The sequence below is a fragment of the Canis lupus genome, chromosome 10 (assembly GCF_003254725.2).
Source record: "Canis lupus dingo isolate Sandy chromosome 10, ASM325472v2, whole genome shotgun sequence".
NCBI classification, from domain to species: Eukaryota; Metazoa; Chordata; class Mammalia; order Carnivora; family Canidae; genus Canis; species Canis lupus.
In genome coordinates this window covers 6,527,883-6,544,740 of record NC_064252.1, presented here as the reverse complement: position 1 = coordinate 6,544,740, position 16,858 = coordinate 6,527,883, and the positions used below count along the sequence as shown (strand labels likewise).

General features: G+C 40.6%; 1 protein-coding gene and 1 long non-coding RNA gene across 2 annotated transcripts in view; one reads left to right on the top strand and one right to left on the bottom strand.

Annotated features, from left to right (window-relative positions):
- LOC118350147 (uncharacterized) overlaps positions 1 to 16,858 on the bottom strand; it is a 118,388-nt gene that overhangs the window by 56,927 nt on the left and 44,603 nt on the right. The window lies entirely within an intron of this gene.
- On the top strand, positions 11,791 to 16,642 carry AVPR1A (arginine vasopressin receptor 1A). The gene is made up of 2 exons (XM_025476753.3): positions 11,791 to 12,763; positions 14,959 to 16,642. The coding sequence occupies exons 1-2, from the start codon at positions 11,806 to 11,808 to the stop codon at positions 15,243 to 15,245; spliced, it is 1,245 nt and encodes a 414-aa protein (XP_025332538.1). The 5' UTR covers positions 11,791 to 11,805; the 3' UTR covers positions 15,246 to 16,642.

The following is a 16,858-nucleotide window of genomic DNA, read 5'->3' as shown; positions in this document are numbered from 1 at the left end:
AATATGCAATGGGAAAATATCTCTTCAATAAATGGTGCTGGGAAAACTGGACAGCTACATGTAAAAGAATGAAACTGAAACACTTTCTAACACCATACACAAAAATAAACTCAAAATGAATAAAAGACCTAACTGTATGGGACGCCTGGGTGGCTCAGTGGTTAAGGGCCTGCCTTCAGCCCAGCGCCTGATCCTGGAGACCCCGGGATCTCCCCACAGGGAGCCTGCTTCTCCCTCTGCCTGTGTCTCTGCCTCTCTCTCTCTCTGTTTCTCATGAATAAATATATTAAATCTTAAAAAAAAAAAAAAGGACTAACTGTAAAAACCATAAAAATCCTTGAGGAGAACAGAGGCAGTAATTTCTTTGACGTCAGCCATAGCAACATTTCTCTAGATGTGTCTCCTAAGCCAAGGTAAGCAAAAGCAAAAATAAAACATTGAGATTACATTTTAAAACGATTTTTGCACAGAAAAGGAAACCATCAACAAAACAAAAAGACACCTTACATAATGGGAGTAGATATTTGCAAATGATATGTCTGATAAGGGGTTAATACTCAAATTACATAAAGAACTTATACAACTCAACACCAAAAAAAAAGCCCACCAAGAAACCAATAATCTGATTAAAGGTAGGCAGAGGACCTGAATAGATAATTTTTCCAAAGAATACATACAGATGGCCAAAAGACACATGAAGATATTCCACATCACTAATCATCATGGAAATGCAAATCAATACCACAATGAGATATCACCTTATACCCATCAGAATGACTAAAAGAAAAAAAAAAAAAAAGAAAGACAAGAAATAATGAGTGTTGGTAAGAATGTGGAAAGGAGGAACCTCATGCACTGTTGATGGGAATGTAAATTGGTACAGGCACTGTGGGAAACAGCATGCAGGCTCCACAAAAAAAACAAAAAACAAAAAAAAAAAATTTTAAAAACAAATACCATATGACCCAGTAATTCCACTACTAGGTATTTACCCAAAGAAAATGAAAGCACTAATTCAGAAAGATACATGCTCCCCTATGTTTATTGAAGCATTATTTACAATAGCCAAGATACGGAAGCAAACTAAGAGTCCATTGATAGACAAATGGATGAGGGAGATGTGGAGTACACACACACACACACACACACACACACACTGGAATATTACACAGCTATATAAAGGATAGGATGATGCCATTTGCATCATTTGCCTATGGATAGACCTAGAGGGTATTATGCCAAGTGAAACAAGTCAGACCGAGAAAGACAAATATCATATGATTTCATTCATGTGTGAAATTTAAGAAACAAAACAAATGAATAGAACAGAGCTTTAAACACAGAACAAATTGGCAGTTGACAGAGGGGATATGGGGTGGCATGGGTGACATAGGTGATGGGAATTAAGAGTACACTTACCTCGATGAGCACTGAGTAATGTATAGAATTACCGAATCACTATACTGTACACTTGAAACTAATATAACATTGCATGTTAACTATGTTGGAATTTTTTAAAATGCAAACCTTTTCTCATGTGAAAAAGGGAGTTACGGATACAAGGGGCAGACTCAATGATCCAGCTTGCTAAAAGAATATCTTTTTTTAAAAAAAGATTTTATTTATTCATGAGAAACACACACACAGAGAGAGGCAGAGACACAGGCAGAGGGAGAAGCAAGGTCCTTGCTTCCGGGTAAATTTTTGTTCTTAATAACTGATTTTTATTAGTATTTTATACAGCAAGCTATATTTCTCAATTCAATGTTAATCCTTTTTTATTTATTTAAAATTGGTGCCTAACATTACTTTAATTTTGGGTGTACAACATAGTAATCTGATCTTTTAAGTCGTTACCATCTATCACCATACAATTGCCCCCTTGATTCATTTCACCCACCCCACCAATCCCCTTCCCTGATGATAACCAAAATCTGTTCTCTGTATCTATGAGTTTTTCTTTTGTTTTTAACATTCCACAAGTAAAATCATAAGATATTTGTCTTTGACTTATTTCGCTTATCATAATTCCCTTAAGCTTCATCCATGCTATCACAAATAGCAAGTTATCATTCTTTTTATTGGATGAGTAGTATTCCATTATATATATATGTATATATATGTTATATTCCATTATATATGTACCATATATATACACACACTATATATGTACACACACTATATATATGTGTGTATATATATGGTGTGTGTGTGTGTGTGTGTGTGTATATATATATATATATATATATATATATATCCATTGGTGAACGTTCAGGTTGTTTCCATGTCTTGGCTATTGTAAATAATGCAATGAACATTGGGTGCATATTTCTTTTCAAGTTAGTGTTTTAATTTTCTTTGGATAAATACTCAGGAGTGGTATAGCTGTATCATTTGATAGTTCTATCTTTAATATTTTGAGGAGCCATCATACTGTTTTCCATAGTGGTTGTATCAATTTGCATTCCCATAAACAGTATGAGAGTTCCCTTCTCTCCACATCCTCTCCAACATTTATGATTTCTTGTCTTTTTGATACTAGCCATTCTAAAAATGTGAGATGAAATCTCATTGTGGCTTTGACTTGCCATTTCCCTGATACTGTGTTGTTGAACATTTTCTCATGTGTCTGGTGGCCATCTGTATGTCTTCTTTGACAAAATATCTGTTTAGATCCTCTGCCCATTTTTTTTTAATTTAAATTCAATTAGCCAACATAGAGTATATAGTTTCAGATGTAGTGTTCAATAATTTATCAGTTGTGTATTATACCCAGTGTTCATCATATCACGTGCCCTCCTTCATAGCCATTTTATGTTTTTGCCATTGAGTTCTTTACATAATTTGAGTATTAATTTCTTATAGGATATATGATTTTGCAAATATTTTCTCCCATTCAGTAGGTTGCCTATTCATTGTGTCGATGATTTCCTTTGGTGTCAGAAGCTTTTTAGTTTGATTAGTTCCATTTGTTTATTTTTGGCTTGTGTTGTCTTTGGTTTTGGAGTCCAATCCAAAAATTCAATGCCAAGACAGATGTTAAGAAGTTTAGGGCCTATGTTTTCATCCAGGAGTTTTATGACTTTAAGACTGCCTAAGTTTTCTTACAAGAGTTTTATAGTTTCAAGTTTTACATTCAATTCTTTAATCCATTTTAAGTCATTTTTTGTGTATGGGGTATGATAGTGGTCTGATTTTAATTTTTTGCATGTGGCTGTCCAGTATTCCCAGCACCTTTTCTTGCAGGAACTGTCTTTTCCTCATTGTATATTCTGGACTCCTTTGTCATAAATGGACTATATAGGTTTATTTCTGGGTTTTCTGTGCTATTCCATTGATCCAAGTGTCTGTTTTTATGCTAGCACTACACTATTTTTTGATTAATATAGCTTTGTATTATAGTTTGAATCCAAGAGCATGATACATCCAGCTTTTTCTTTCTCAAGATTGCTTTGGCTATTAATCTTTTGTGGTTCCATATACATTTCGGAATTATTCACTCTACTTCTGTGAAAAATATCCTTTTAGTAGGAATTGCCCTGAAGCTGTAGATTGCTTTAAGTGATGAGGACTTTTCAATGATTAATTCTTCCAGTCCAAGAGCATGGCATATTTTTCCATTTATTTGTGTCTTTTTTGATGTTTCTTATCAGTATCTTATAGTTTTTAAAGTGAGGTCTTTCACTTTAGTTAAATTTATTTCTAGGTATTTTATTATTTTTGAAGCATTTTTAAGTGGAACTGTTTTCTTTATTTGTTTCTGATAGTTCATTATTAATGTATAGAAATGCAACAGATTTCTGCATGGCAATTCTGTATCTTGTAACTTTACTGAATTCATTAATTCTAACAGTTCTTCAGCAGTCTTCAAGGTTTTCTATATATATTATCTTGTCATCTGAAAATAGTGACAATTTTGATGACTTTTAATTTTCTTCTTGCCTAATTACTGTGTGTAGAATTTCCAATATTATGTTGAATAAAAATGGGACAAGTGGGCATCCTTGTCCTGTTCCTGATCCTAGAGGGAAAGTTTTTAGCTTTTCACCATTGAGTACAAATTTGTCATATATGGCCTTTATTATACTGAAGAACAGTCTCTCTATATCTACTTTTATTGAGGATTTTTATCATAAATGCATGTTGAATTTTCTTAAATGCTTTTTCTGCATCTATTAAAATGATCATATGATTTTACCCTTCATCCTGTTAATGTGGTATATCACATTGATAGACTTGTGAATGTTGAACCATCCTTATATCCATTGAATAAGTGTACATATTTAATGTGTACATATTTCTTATATACTGTTGAATTTATTTTGTTAATATTTTGTTGAGGATTTTTGCATCTATGGTTATCAGGAATATTGGCCTATAATTTTCTTTCTTCCTTTGTGTGTGTGTGTGTGCACACATGTGTGAGTGTCTGTCCTGGCCTGGTTTGTGGTGTTTAGTAATGCTGACCTTATAAAATGAGTTTTGAAGTATTCCCTCCTCTTTAGTTCTTTGGGAAGAGTTTAAGGAGGCTAGGTATTTAATCTTCTTGGACTGTTTGGTAGAATTCACCAGTGAAACTGCCTGGTCCTGGATTTTTGCTTATTGGGAGATTTTTGATTACTGAATCACTATCCATACCAGTAATCAGTCTATTCAGATTTTCTATTTCTTCCTGATTTGGTTTTGGAAGATTGTATGTTTCTAGGAATTTATGCATTTCTTCCAGATTGTCCAGTCTGTTGGCATATAGTTGCTTATAGTAATTTCTTATAATCCTTTGTATTTCTGTGGTGTCAGTTGTAACTAACTTCCCCTCTTTCATTTCTGATTTTGTTTATTTGAGCCCTCTATCTTTTTTCTTTGTGAGTCTAGCTAAAGATTTGTCAATTTTGTTCAGTTTTTCAAAGAACCAGCTCTTAATTCCATTGATCTTTTCTGTAATCTTTTTAGTCTATATTTCATTTATTTCTGTTCTTATCTTTATTATTTCCTTCCTTCTACTACCTCTGGCTTCATTTGTTCTTTTTCTAATTCTTTTAGGTATAACCTTAGGTTGTTTACTTGAGATTTTTCTTGTTTCCTGAGGCAGCCCTGCATTGCTATAAACTTTCCTCTTAGAACTGCTTTTGCTGCATCTCATAGATTTTGAGCAGTTGTATTTCCATTTCCACTTGTTTCAAGGCATTTTTTCATTTCCCTTTTGATTTCTTCATTGCCTCATTGGTTGTTCAGTAGCAAGCTGTTTAATTTCCACATGCTGGCATTTTTTCCCAGCATTCTTCATGTAATTGATTTCTAATTTCATCCCACATGATCAGGAAAGATGCTTGATATAATTTCAATCTTCTTAAATATATTGAGACCTTTTTGTAGCCTGACATATGACCTATTCTGGAGAATTTTCCATGTCCCCTGAAGAAGATAGTGTATTCTGGTTTGTTTGTTTTGTTTTTGTTTTTGTTTTTGTTTTAGATGGAATGCCCTGCAGATATTTCTTAACTCCATCTGGTTTAATGTGTTGTTTAAGGCCAACGTTTCCTTACTAATTTTTTTTCTGGATGATCTATTCATTGAAATAAGTGAAGTATTAAGGTCCCCTATTATTGTACTGCTGTTACTGCTGTTTCTCCCCTTAAGTCTGTTAAAATTTTCTTTATAGATTTAGATGCTCCTGTGTTGGACGCATAAATATTTATGAATGTTATCTCCTTCTGTTGGATGGACCCCTTTATTATTATGTAATGTCCTTCCTTGCCTTCATTACAGTTCTGTTTTAAGTCTATTTTGCCTGTTATAACTACATCAGCTTTCCTTTTGTTTCCATTTGCGTGGAACAACTTTTTCCATCCCTTCACTTTCAGTTTTTGTGTGTTCTTAGATTTGAAGCGAGTTTCTTACAGGCAACATATAGATGGGTCTTGTTTTTTAATCCATTCATCTATTCTATGTGCTTTGGGGAATTTAGTCCATTTACATTTAAAGTAATTATTGATAGGTATGTACTTATTGCCATTTTGTTCATCATTTTCTGGCTGCCTTTGTAATTGTCTCTATTCCTTTCTTTTTTTGCTCTCTTCATTTGTGATTTGGTGACTTTCTTTAGTACTATGTTTGGATGCCTTTCTCATTATCTTTTGTGTGTCTACTATAGGTTTTTGCTTTGTGATTAGCCTGAAATTCACATGTAACAGCCTATATGTAACTATAGGCTATGTAACCACATATGTAACCAACAACTCTGTAACCACATTTTTACTTCCCTCCCCTGCAACATGTCACACTTTGATGTTGTATTTCACTCTTTCTATTTTGTGTATCTCTTAACTGATTATTGTAGTTATTGTAATTTTAGCACTTTCATCTTCTAGTCTTCATACTGGCTTTTTAAGGGCTTATTCCACCATCTTTACTATATGTTTGTCTTTACCAGTGAGATTTTTACCTTTTATATCTTCTTGTTAATGGTTAGTACTTTGTCTTTTGAGCTTAAAGAAATCTCTCTAACACTAGTTGTTAGGACCAGTTTAGTAGTGATGAACTGTTTTGGATTTGGCTGGGCTAGAAAACTCTTAATCTCTCCTTCAGAGTATTCTTGGTTGGGAGTTTTTTCCTCTCAGCAATTTGAATATATCATGATGTTGCACTGGATATCTTTTAAAATCAAATATACACTAACCTGTTCAGGATTTGTGAAACAGAATTCTGACTAGAGCTATTTAAGAGCTTTCCAGATATAATGCTGACTCTCATCTTCATGAAGATATTAGAGAGATGTAGGTGCTCCAAGATGCTTCCTTAAGAACTCTTCCCTAATTTATCCAGTCACAAGTACTTTTTAAGTTTCACATTCCTTCAGCACTCAAAAATCAGTTTCCATTGCAATGTTTGTTAATTCTTTCTTCAAATATATTAAGTGCTTGTAATGTGCATGAAAGGCAGTAGGTTAGAAACAATGCCTTGACTTCAAATAGATGATGTATGATTCAGCTCAGCCACATAGAGCTTTGTAACTTTGGCTAAGTTGCTTCACTTCTCTAACCTTTGTTTTATTCATCTGTAAAGTGAGATAATAATGTGTATTCCTATATACAGTATCTTTTAATTATTATTTTAAAGGTTAAATGAAATAAGGAATTTAAAGCTCTTAGCTCTTGAGTCGAGAGCTAAGGTAAATGCTCATATTATCTATTACTACTTCCACTACTATGACTACTACCTTATACTTGGTTTACTGAAGAGGAAACCAAAGATATAGAATGACCCTGTAGGTGCCAACCCTATAGAATCTCCTAGTCTTAAAGGAGAACATATCATACACTAATGAAATGCTAAGTGACCAAATAAGTATGCTATATAAGTCTTTAAAATCCAGGAACATAAGACGCACAGATGGCAGCACAGTATAGTGATTAATATTGTAAACAATGCTGGAATCAATTGCTTCTGTTTATTTTTTAAGGGATTTTATTTATTTACTCATGAGAGACATAGAGAGAGAGAGGCAGACACAGGAAGAGGAAGAAGCAGGCTCCATGCAGGGAGCTGGATGTGAGACTCGATCCTGGGACTCCAAGATCTTGCCCTGAGCCTAAGGCAGACGCTTAACCTCTGAGCCACCCAGGTGTCCCAATTGCTTCTGTTTAATTGCTGGTAATATTATTGACCAGATGTGTCACCGAAGTCTGATTATTTATGCTTTCTGTCCTTCAGTTTGTTTAAATGTAAAATGAAATAAGAGTACATCCCACATAGGGTCATTGAGAAGATTAAATGAATGAATACTTAAATGAAGAAATAAAGAAAGCATTTTGACAGTGCCTGGCACAAAGTATTTAGTAAATGTTAGTGGCCATTACATACTTCTTTGTATCCAGCTCAAGACTTACCATAGTGATGTGCCAAAGATATTTGTTGGTTTGCTAGAGGTAATGGTATAAATACCAGACCATAGCCCTGTAACTATAATGCCATTAATTTATAATTGAAGTGGAAGGAGTCACTGTGGGCTACAGAAGTAAAATGGGTGCTCCTGAAGACAATCTCTTCCATTTTCTCACTAAGAAAAAGGAAAAAAAACTTTGACAGTTTAAGGAGAGAAGAGAGGACATATGAATAACAGCTATAAAGCAGTACATAACGTAGTATGATATATTAAATGTGGCCCATTATATTGGGTATCCCTGCCTCTAGTAGAGTAGCTTAAACTTGACTCAAACCCCCAACTTCTTGACTTGACTAAGTCCAGTGGTGGTCTCCAAGCATTCTGGAACTCCAAGTACCTTTATTCAGTGTTATTCAAACTGTAGCCATTGATACGTGTTAATCACTGTTCCTTGAGGAAACAAAAGGATGTGGGTTTTCCATGGTTAAATAAGTTGAGGAAACATTGATGAAGTTTAACAGATTACTCAGAGTTTCTTTTAACGTATACACAGCATTTCCCCAATGTATTTGACCATGGAACTCTTTTCTCACAAAAAACCTATCAATATCTTCTATTGCACATAAAGAAGTTGGAGATACACTGCCTTAATTGGAAGGAAAAAACTTACTGGCAAAATAACAGGTAATATGGAGGATATTTACATATTCGAAAAAAGGAAGAATTAATGTTTTGAATACCTATGACATGCCAGAAATATAAATAACCAGTTATATAATCCTTGCATTATATTGTATCTGCATTATATTTTATCACCAAGATTTTATGGATGAAGATTTTAAAACTCAAAAATTAAAACTAAGTCACACAGCTAGTAAGTAAAGGAGGTAGCTCCTTCCATTGATTAAAGTACCTAGCATCTGGGTACTTTGAGCACCTAGAATTGCACGCTGGGTGAAAGGAAGGCTGACAAATAAAAGAGAAAGATTACTCCAGGGTATGTATGCACACCTTTCACTTTGTCATCATTTCACTCCCCAAGTATGTTAACCAAAATCTACTTAGTGTAAGACAGAAAAAGTAGTAAGCCTTAATAATATAAGAAGTTCAGAGTAAATGCAAATTGCTCTAAGAAAAAGCACCAGATGCCACAGAAAATATCGATTATGTTCTTTTCACATTTTAGGACCAAAATTCCTTTAACCTTCACTGAAAAGATTTCACAGCAGGTCCAGTGAGGTACATGAATAGTGAGTCTTTATTTCAGTGGTCCTGGTTTCCTTTGAATATGGAACCAGTAAAATTAAGACAGATACAATTTTTAAACTACACGGGTTAAGAAAGGTACTGGATTCTGGAATCCACATTGAAAATTTTTTCCATACGTGTCCTGGTATATATATTCTATACATATGCATAATCAGTATTGTTGTTCACTGAATATCATGTAACTATGCCCCTCAGGTGCAACCCAACAAGTTATTTTTATAAATTGGATATATTCGTACATTATATTTTTATAAATTGGATACAGTTTCCTTATTGGTTCAAAAGGACTGACACAGATGAATGATTTCCTCAAAGACCATCACACTATCTTTCTGAAATAAGCCCAAGACTTTAATTACCCTGAACTGCAGATTTCCTCCCCTCAGAAAACCTAAAAGCTCAAAGGTATAGAGCCAAGAGCCATGAAATCGCTGGGTTCTGGCCACCTTGGCAATACCCAGGGACACCGGGGTCAGACAACCTTATTTCTCATGAGGAGTACTAGGAATATAATTTGTGACTTAAAAGGAAGCTCATGTCTCCGAGTCGGTGACTATTACCCATTGCTTGGAGGATTTTCCAGAAAGTTGGCCTGAAAACCTCTGACTCATTGCCATTTCTGAACTTGTTAAAAAAAAAATCTTTTGCCTCCTAGGTTATCTTAGAGAAAAGGGGACAGATTTGCCTGCAGATTTGAGAGCATTTCCCCACAACAACCTTATCAGCAGGTAAGGCAGGTACTTCTACTGCCACGTCTAAGCTGTGTAAACTGAGGCTCACACAGCCACAGTGAAGCAAGACTCCAGGGACCGAGTCCAGCACTCCTAATGTGACAACCTTGGCAATGGACACGCATCATAAACTGGAGGGCAAAGTTGGAATCATCACGGAGAACTGCACCTCGGAAGACCTTCTGGTTTCTTTGTCTACATTTCACGAATTTTTTTTTTTCTGAGACAATCACACTTATACCACAGTTGCAAAAACATTAATTTTCTTTTTTTATTTTTATAAATTTATTTTTTATTGGTGTTCAATTTGCCAACATATAGAATAACACCCAGTGCTCATCCCGTCAAGTGCCCCCCTCAGTGCCCGTCACCCAGTCACCCCCACCCCCCACCCGCCTCCCCTTCCACCTCCCCTAGTTCGTTTCTCAGAGTTAGGAGTCTTTACGTTCTGTCTCCCTTTCTGATATTTCCCACACATTTCTTCTCCCTTCCCTTCTATTCCCTTTCACTATTTTTTATATTCCCCAAATGAATGAGAACATATAATGTTTGTCCTTCTCCGACTGACTTCTTTCACTCAACATTAATTTTCTAATCAAAAAAGTCATGGGCGTATATAAAGCGTTTTGTTCCCCCCCCCCCCCCCCCCCACCACCACCCCTTGGTTAAATGAATTGAAAACAGCTCCCCCTCGCTGTCGTTCGAAAAAAACCTTCACCCAAGTTCAGGACGCGGAGCTCGGGCGGAGGGATTCCCGCGGGGCGCGGGGCGCGGGCCCTGCACCTGCCGCGGGCGGTCGCCGTCTACCTGCTAGTTAACAGGTACCCGTGTCGCTTCCTGCAAAGCGCGGGGGCTGCATCCTTCTCGCTCCCTGGCTCCCGTGCCCTGCACCGTGCCGGCCGGGCCGCATCAGGCCGCCGCTCCCGGTCCATCCAAGGGGAGGTCCCCACGACCCAGCAGTGACCCGACCAAGTCCCCACAGCCCGCGGTGGCCCCCTTTGCGCCCATCCCCTGTGGAATCGGGCTTTGTCCGGAGGAGGTCCCAGGAATGCAGTTCAGGGAAGCTCTCTAGGCACCCCGCGCACCCCCAGGGAGCCAGGAGAGCTTTAACCTGCAGTGGAGACGCGCACCGCAGCCGCCCTCCCACCCCGGGGGCCGCTTCGGAGACCTGCGCGCGGCCTTCAGGGCCTCAGACGTGGGCTGGAGGTAACAAAGAGCAGGGTGACCTTTAAGTCACCCAGTTGTTACCCTGCGGGGGGGGGCAGGGGTGGGGAGATGGGGACCCGAGGGGGAGGGGGCGCTGGCTAGCTGCAGGGGTGCAAACCGCAGCGGGAGGAGGCGGGGGTCGCGCTCCAGGTTCCCGCGCAAGGGCGCGCGCCCCGGGGGCGGCCTCGGGGTTGCAGGGGACCAACCCCGCTGCTGCGTCTGCTGGGATGACCACCGGGCTTAAGGTGGCTGTGGCCGCGGCCCCGGGGCAAACAGCGCCAAGGCACGTCCAGCTCTCCGAGTCCCGGCGAGAGGAGCGCGGGAAGGCGCCGGCACCCCGCCCCCCGCCCCCCAGCCCCACCCCCGCGGCGGTGATGCACTGAGGACAAATCACCGACGTCGAGAGGCCGGGGGAGGAGGGGGGGACAAAAAGAGGGAGGAAGAAAGCCCCCAGGAGCGGGGAGGCGAACGGGAGACGGCGGGCACCGAGCAGCCTCCGGCCGCTGGGGCGCTGGAGGGGGAGCGCTTTCCGGGGAAACCGAGGCCGCGAGCACCGAGGGTTCGCAGCGCGCCTCCCCCGCGTCCTCCGAGTCGAGGGGAAGCCGGGCGCGGAACGGGGCCTCCAGGCGACCGAGCGCAGCCCCGCGGGCGCTGGGACAGCGGACCCGGCAGAGCGCAGCGGCCTCCGCCCGGCCGAGCGGGCGCTGCAGCCGCGGCATGCGCATCCCCGGGGGCCCCGGCGCCCCGTCCGCCGGCAACTCCAGCCGCTGGTGGCCTGCGTCCGGCCGCGGAGCCAACGCGAGCGGGGACGCGGGGGCGCTGGCGGACGGCGGCGGGCCCCCGAGGGACGCGCGCAACGAGGAGCTGGCCAAGCTGGAGATCGCCGTGCTGGCCGTGACCTTCGTGGTGGCCGTGCTGGGCAACAGCAGCGTGCTGGTGGCGCTGCACCGCACGCCCCGCAAGACGTCCCGCATGCACCTGTTCATCCGCCACCTGAGCCTGGCCGACCTGGCCGTCGCCTTCTTCCAGGTGCTGCCGCAGATGTGCTGGGACATCACCTACCGCTTCCGCGGGCCCGACGGCCTGTGCCGCGTGGTGAAGCACCTGCAGGTGTTCGGCATGTTCGTGTCGCCCTACATGCTGGTGGTCATGACCGCCGACCGCTACATCGCCGTGTGCCACCCGCTGAAGACGCTGCAGCAGCCCACGCGCCGCTCGCGCCTCATGATCGCCGCCGCCTGGGTGCTGAGCTTGGTGCTCAGCACGCCGCAGTACTTGGTCTTCTCCATGGTGGAGGTGAACAACGTCACCAAGGCCAACGACTGCTGGGCCACCTTCATCCAGCCGTGGGGGCCCCGCGCCTACGTGACCTGGATGACGGCTGGCATCTTCGTGGCGCCCGTGGTGCTCCTGGCCACCTGCTACGGCTGCATCTGCTCGCACATCTGGCGCAGCGTCCGCGGCAGGACGGCCCTGCGCGCGGGGGCGGCGGCGGGCGCGGTCCCGAGGGGCCTCCTGCGGGCGCCCGGGGCCAGCAGCGTGAAGACCATTTCCCGCGCCAAGATGCGCACCGTGAAGATGACTTTCGTGATCGTGACCGTGTACATCGTTTGCTGGGCGCCCTTCTTCATCCTCCAGATGTGGTCCGTCTGGGACGACGGGTTTGTTTGGATCGGTAGGTGCAGGGGGGCTGGGGGGGCGGGAGGAGAGCGCAGGTCCCCCGGGGCCCGCGCTGCTAAACTTCTGCGGGGGCCCCGGGGGACGCCTTGGGCGACATGAACCCAAAACGCAGTTTCTGGGCGTCTCCACCCGCGGACGTTTGGATTCAGCAGATCCAGAACCAGGCCCAGGAATCTGCTTTTGCAGCTTGCAAGGATCCCAAGACGAATCCAGAAGCTGCGCCCTAGGGTCAGCCTGGCGACCGCAAAGGTGCCCGCCCGGTGACTTCTTGCTGCATCTCTAACCGCGGCGCGCTCACACCCTGCGGTCAAGTCTACCGGATACACTGTAGCAACTACTTTCTGCTAGTTTGTTAAAAGTATCACAATCAATACAAAAATTTTGTAGAAATGCGCCCCCCCCCCAAAGGACAAGGATAAACGGACCTATTTTCCTGAAGATTCTTAAGTCAATAATTCTAATTTAGTATTTACTAGGTTTACAAGGTTCCATTTCTTATAATCTTTTCCTTTTTCTTTTTCTTTTTTTCTAAAAATTACTGCAAGATTTTTTTTTCTGGTATTTTAAAGCAGGACTATTGCCAGATTTTTTTTCTGGTATTTTAAAGCAGGATTATTGATAAACTCTAAGTTGGATAAACTAATTAATTTGTCTTTCAGCACTAACTTAACCATACAGCTACAGCCTCCGCACCCAGCTCTTGCAGTAGCCTGTGGAGAATGTCCTCTATACCGACTAGTTTGTTTGATTTTCACTCCTCCACAAACTGAAAAAACGAACTTCACAAGAAACCTACCCCCCCCAAAAAAAATAAAACATTTAATGTTGAGTCTTGAAAAAAGGCATTTCCTTTTAGTAAGAAAAAAAAAAAAAACTTTTCAAATAAGATACATTACAGGAATGTTACCCAGTGGCTGTAGCTGGGAAATAGGTATCTGGAAAGAACTGTCTCCTTTTGTTGTTTGGGATTGGAGTAGGGGGTATAGGTGATATACTTTGGAAGTTACATCTGCAAATAAAACATTTGAAAGTGAATTTATTTCAAACAAATAAAAATACTCGAATGGCTATAATATTACTGATAATAAAGAATACAACATAAATGATATACTTTTGGTTTACCATTTCCTGTCTTGCTTGATCTTAGCCTCCTAACATTACCAATCAAATAAAAAAAACTCAGTCTAATTATTCCTTTATAAGGATTTAGATATAATTTCTAAAAACTTCTCTACTTGTGCCTAAGTATGCTGATGAGTTTCATTCTTTTTGAATACAGCCTTAGCCATGGACCATGATCACCATTAATAGTAGCATGTTAGCACAGAGTATGATGAAATAACCTGCAACTTATTGTAGCATAGCAAGAGTGAGAAGATTCAAGTTTATATTTAATAATCATGTAAAAGCACTTGCTGATTATTCTTTAGAAAAAGTATATTATCAGTGTTATAGTTCTGTAAAAGCTTATAATATTGACACAGTTTACCAGTGCAAACCAGCATAAAATATATCAAAAACTTGTTGGAATTTCCTAATTCAGCTGTTCTTAATATAATTTAATTGTCCAAACCACAAAATTGGTTTTCTTTTAACATCAAAAGGAGCCACAGAAAAGTAACCAAAAAAGACAAAACCCAGCTCCACTAACAAATAATGCATCCTTCGGGGACCTATTACTATGACCCACTCATGTATAGTTTTGTTACAGAATATGTTTAATAGTAAAAAATCTAAAACCACTAAACATGGTCCATATTGTCATACTTTTATTTTAGTTGTTAGGATGAATAGACAGTTTTGTATATGTGGCTATAGACTTTTGGAATTTCATTGAATTTCAGCCATTCTGTAAGCACTGTGTCCGTTACCACATACTAGTGCTAGTATAAAGAATACAAAAATCCTAAAAATAAATTATCTGATATTCTTAACTTTTTGAAAGTCCCATTCATTCTGCTGAAATATTTTTAAGTGGCTTAAGATATTTGAATTGATGTCAATGCATCTTGCTTATGAAAATATTTGACAGCCAGCAATTTCCGTACATTGGTAAACAATATACTTCATTTTCTATATCAACCCTTTTTTTTTGCCCCTTTTAAGAATCCATAGAAAAATGAGTTTATCCGGTGCACATTTCCTTGCTTGTGACTGTTTAAATAATCTCCGCTTATGTTTTTCGTACAGAATCAGAAAACCCAGCCATCACCATCACGGCATTACTGGCTTCCCTGAACAGTTGCTGCAATCCCTGGATCTACATGTTTTTCAGTGGCCATCTCCTGCAAGACTGTGTGCAGAGCTTCCCATGCTGCCAAAACATGAAGCAAACATTCAACAAAGTAGATTCTGACAGTGTGAGCAGAAGACAGACTTCCTATACTAACAACCGAAGCCCGACAAACAGTATGGGCACATGGAAGGACTCCCCTAAAACTTCCAAGTCCGTCAAATTCATTCCTGTTTCAACCTGAACCCACATTCACACAGCCCGCCTCTTGTAAAGAAAGGACTTTGGGGTCCACTGGCTGAATCCAGCTAGAAATCATGAGAAGAAATGAACTTATAGGTGATAAGTGTAAAGCGATTTGGTGAGGACAAAGACTGTATTTCTAGTTGCATTTTCACATTGCCTGGACCAAAAGTTATGAAATGTTTTATATGTGATGTTAATAAAACAAACAAACCTGCCACACTAAAGTTTGCAGGCCGAATTCCCAGAAATATAATAGAAGTTATATTTCTAAAGGAAAAATCATCACCACCCTGGCTTTACATTCTGTTGTTGGTTTCCTTTCGTTTCTTTTATTATGGACATAACTAAGGCCTGATTGGTTTAGAAGTCATACGGTGTAGGGGCCTTTTTTTCTGAACAAAGTGAGCTCATCGGCAGTCTTAGTGTTTGAAAGGAATTAGAAGACATTTCAGAGAAATTGTTTTCATCCAGTAAGAGTCAGTTTCTGCATCTGAAAATGCAGCCTCACACAGTGTCCTGGAGATGGGAAGGTGCCTTGCACAGGCATGAGTACTTGGGGCGTACGGAGCAGGGATGCCTGGTTCACAGCAGCAAGAGGAAAGTTCTGTTCAATGCTGTAAATCACCTCAATTTCTAAATGGTAACTTTAGAACTGGCGGTTCCCTCATGTTTTACCAATTGTAGAAAGCACAATTATTATGATGCTAAAGGTTAGAGAAAATACGGTCAAATGGCCAACAAAACCGCTGTTCTCCCACCGCAAGGCCATTTGAAAGTCAGATTTGTACAGGGAAAGTCAGATTTGTACCAGGAATATTCGATTTTATTAGAAGAGTAGAAATGGGTTATCCAAGATAACTATGTAGACTTTCTCTAGAACACTGTAAACATGTTTTGACTAGTGTTATAAACTATCCTGTGTCACGCTGGTTCATGTGTGGGGTGTCCAGATTTATAAATAAAAGAGTCTTCTAAAGAGTGACTCCAGATTGAGACACTTGGGTGCCTCAGTTGGTTAAAGGCCTGACTCTTGGTTTCAGCTCGGGTCATGACCTCGGGGTCCTGAGATCAAGCCCTGCGTGGGGCTACTTGCTCAGCATAGAGTCTGCTTGTCCCTCTCCCTGGCTCTGCTCTCTTGAATAAACAAATAATCTTTTTTTAAAAAGTGACAGGATATAGAATGCCCTCTCATTCTTAATCGAAAATAATTTAGTCCTTCCTTCTGTCTCCTATCCATTTAACAGTTACATAGCAGCCAGAGGCATGGCTGGGTAGGAGGAGGGTAGGATATTGGGGGGGGAAAAAACTATTGGGCACTAGTATGGTTTTTTGCTACTAATGCATGACATTGGCAAATTACTTAAAGACAAAAATAAAATAAAATTTAAAAAATTACTTAAAGACACATAAAGCCTTCATTTCTTTGGCTGTACAATGAGGTTGATAACTCTTCACAGGATTGTTGTGAGAACCAGATGAAATCAAGGGTGTGAAAAAATCTTCATGAACTGTCGAGCGCTCTACGAATGTACCAGTTACTTTTATTATAGTCTTATGATAGTCTTAAAGTATAGACTTTATTATAGTCTTCAGAATCGCACAGCTTTTTCC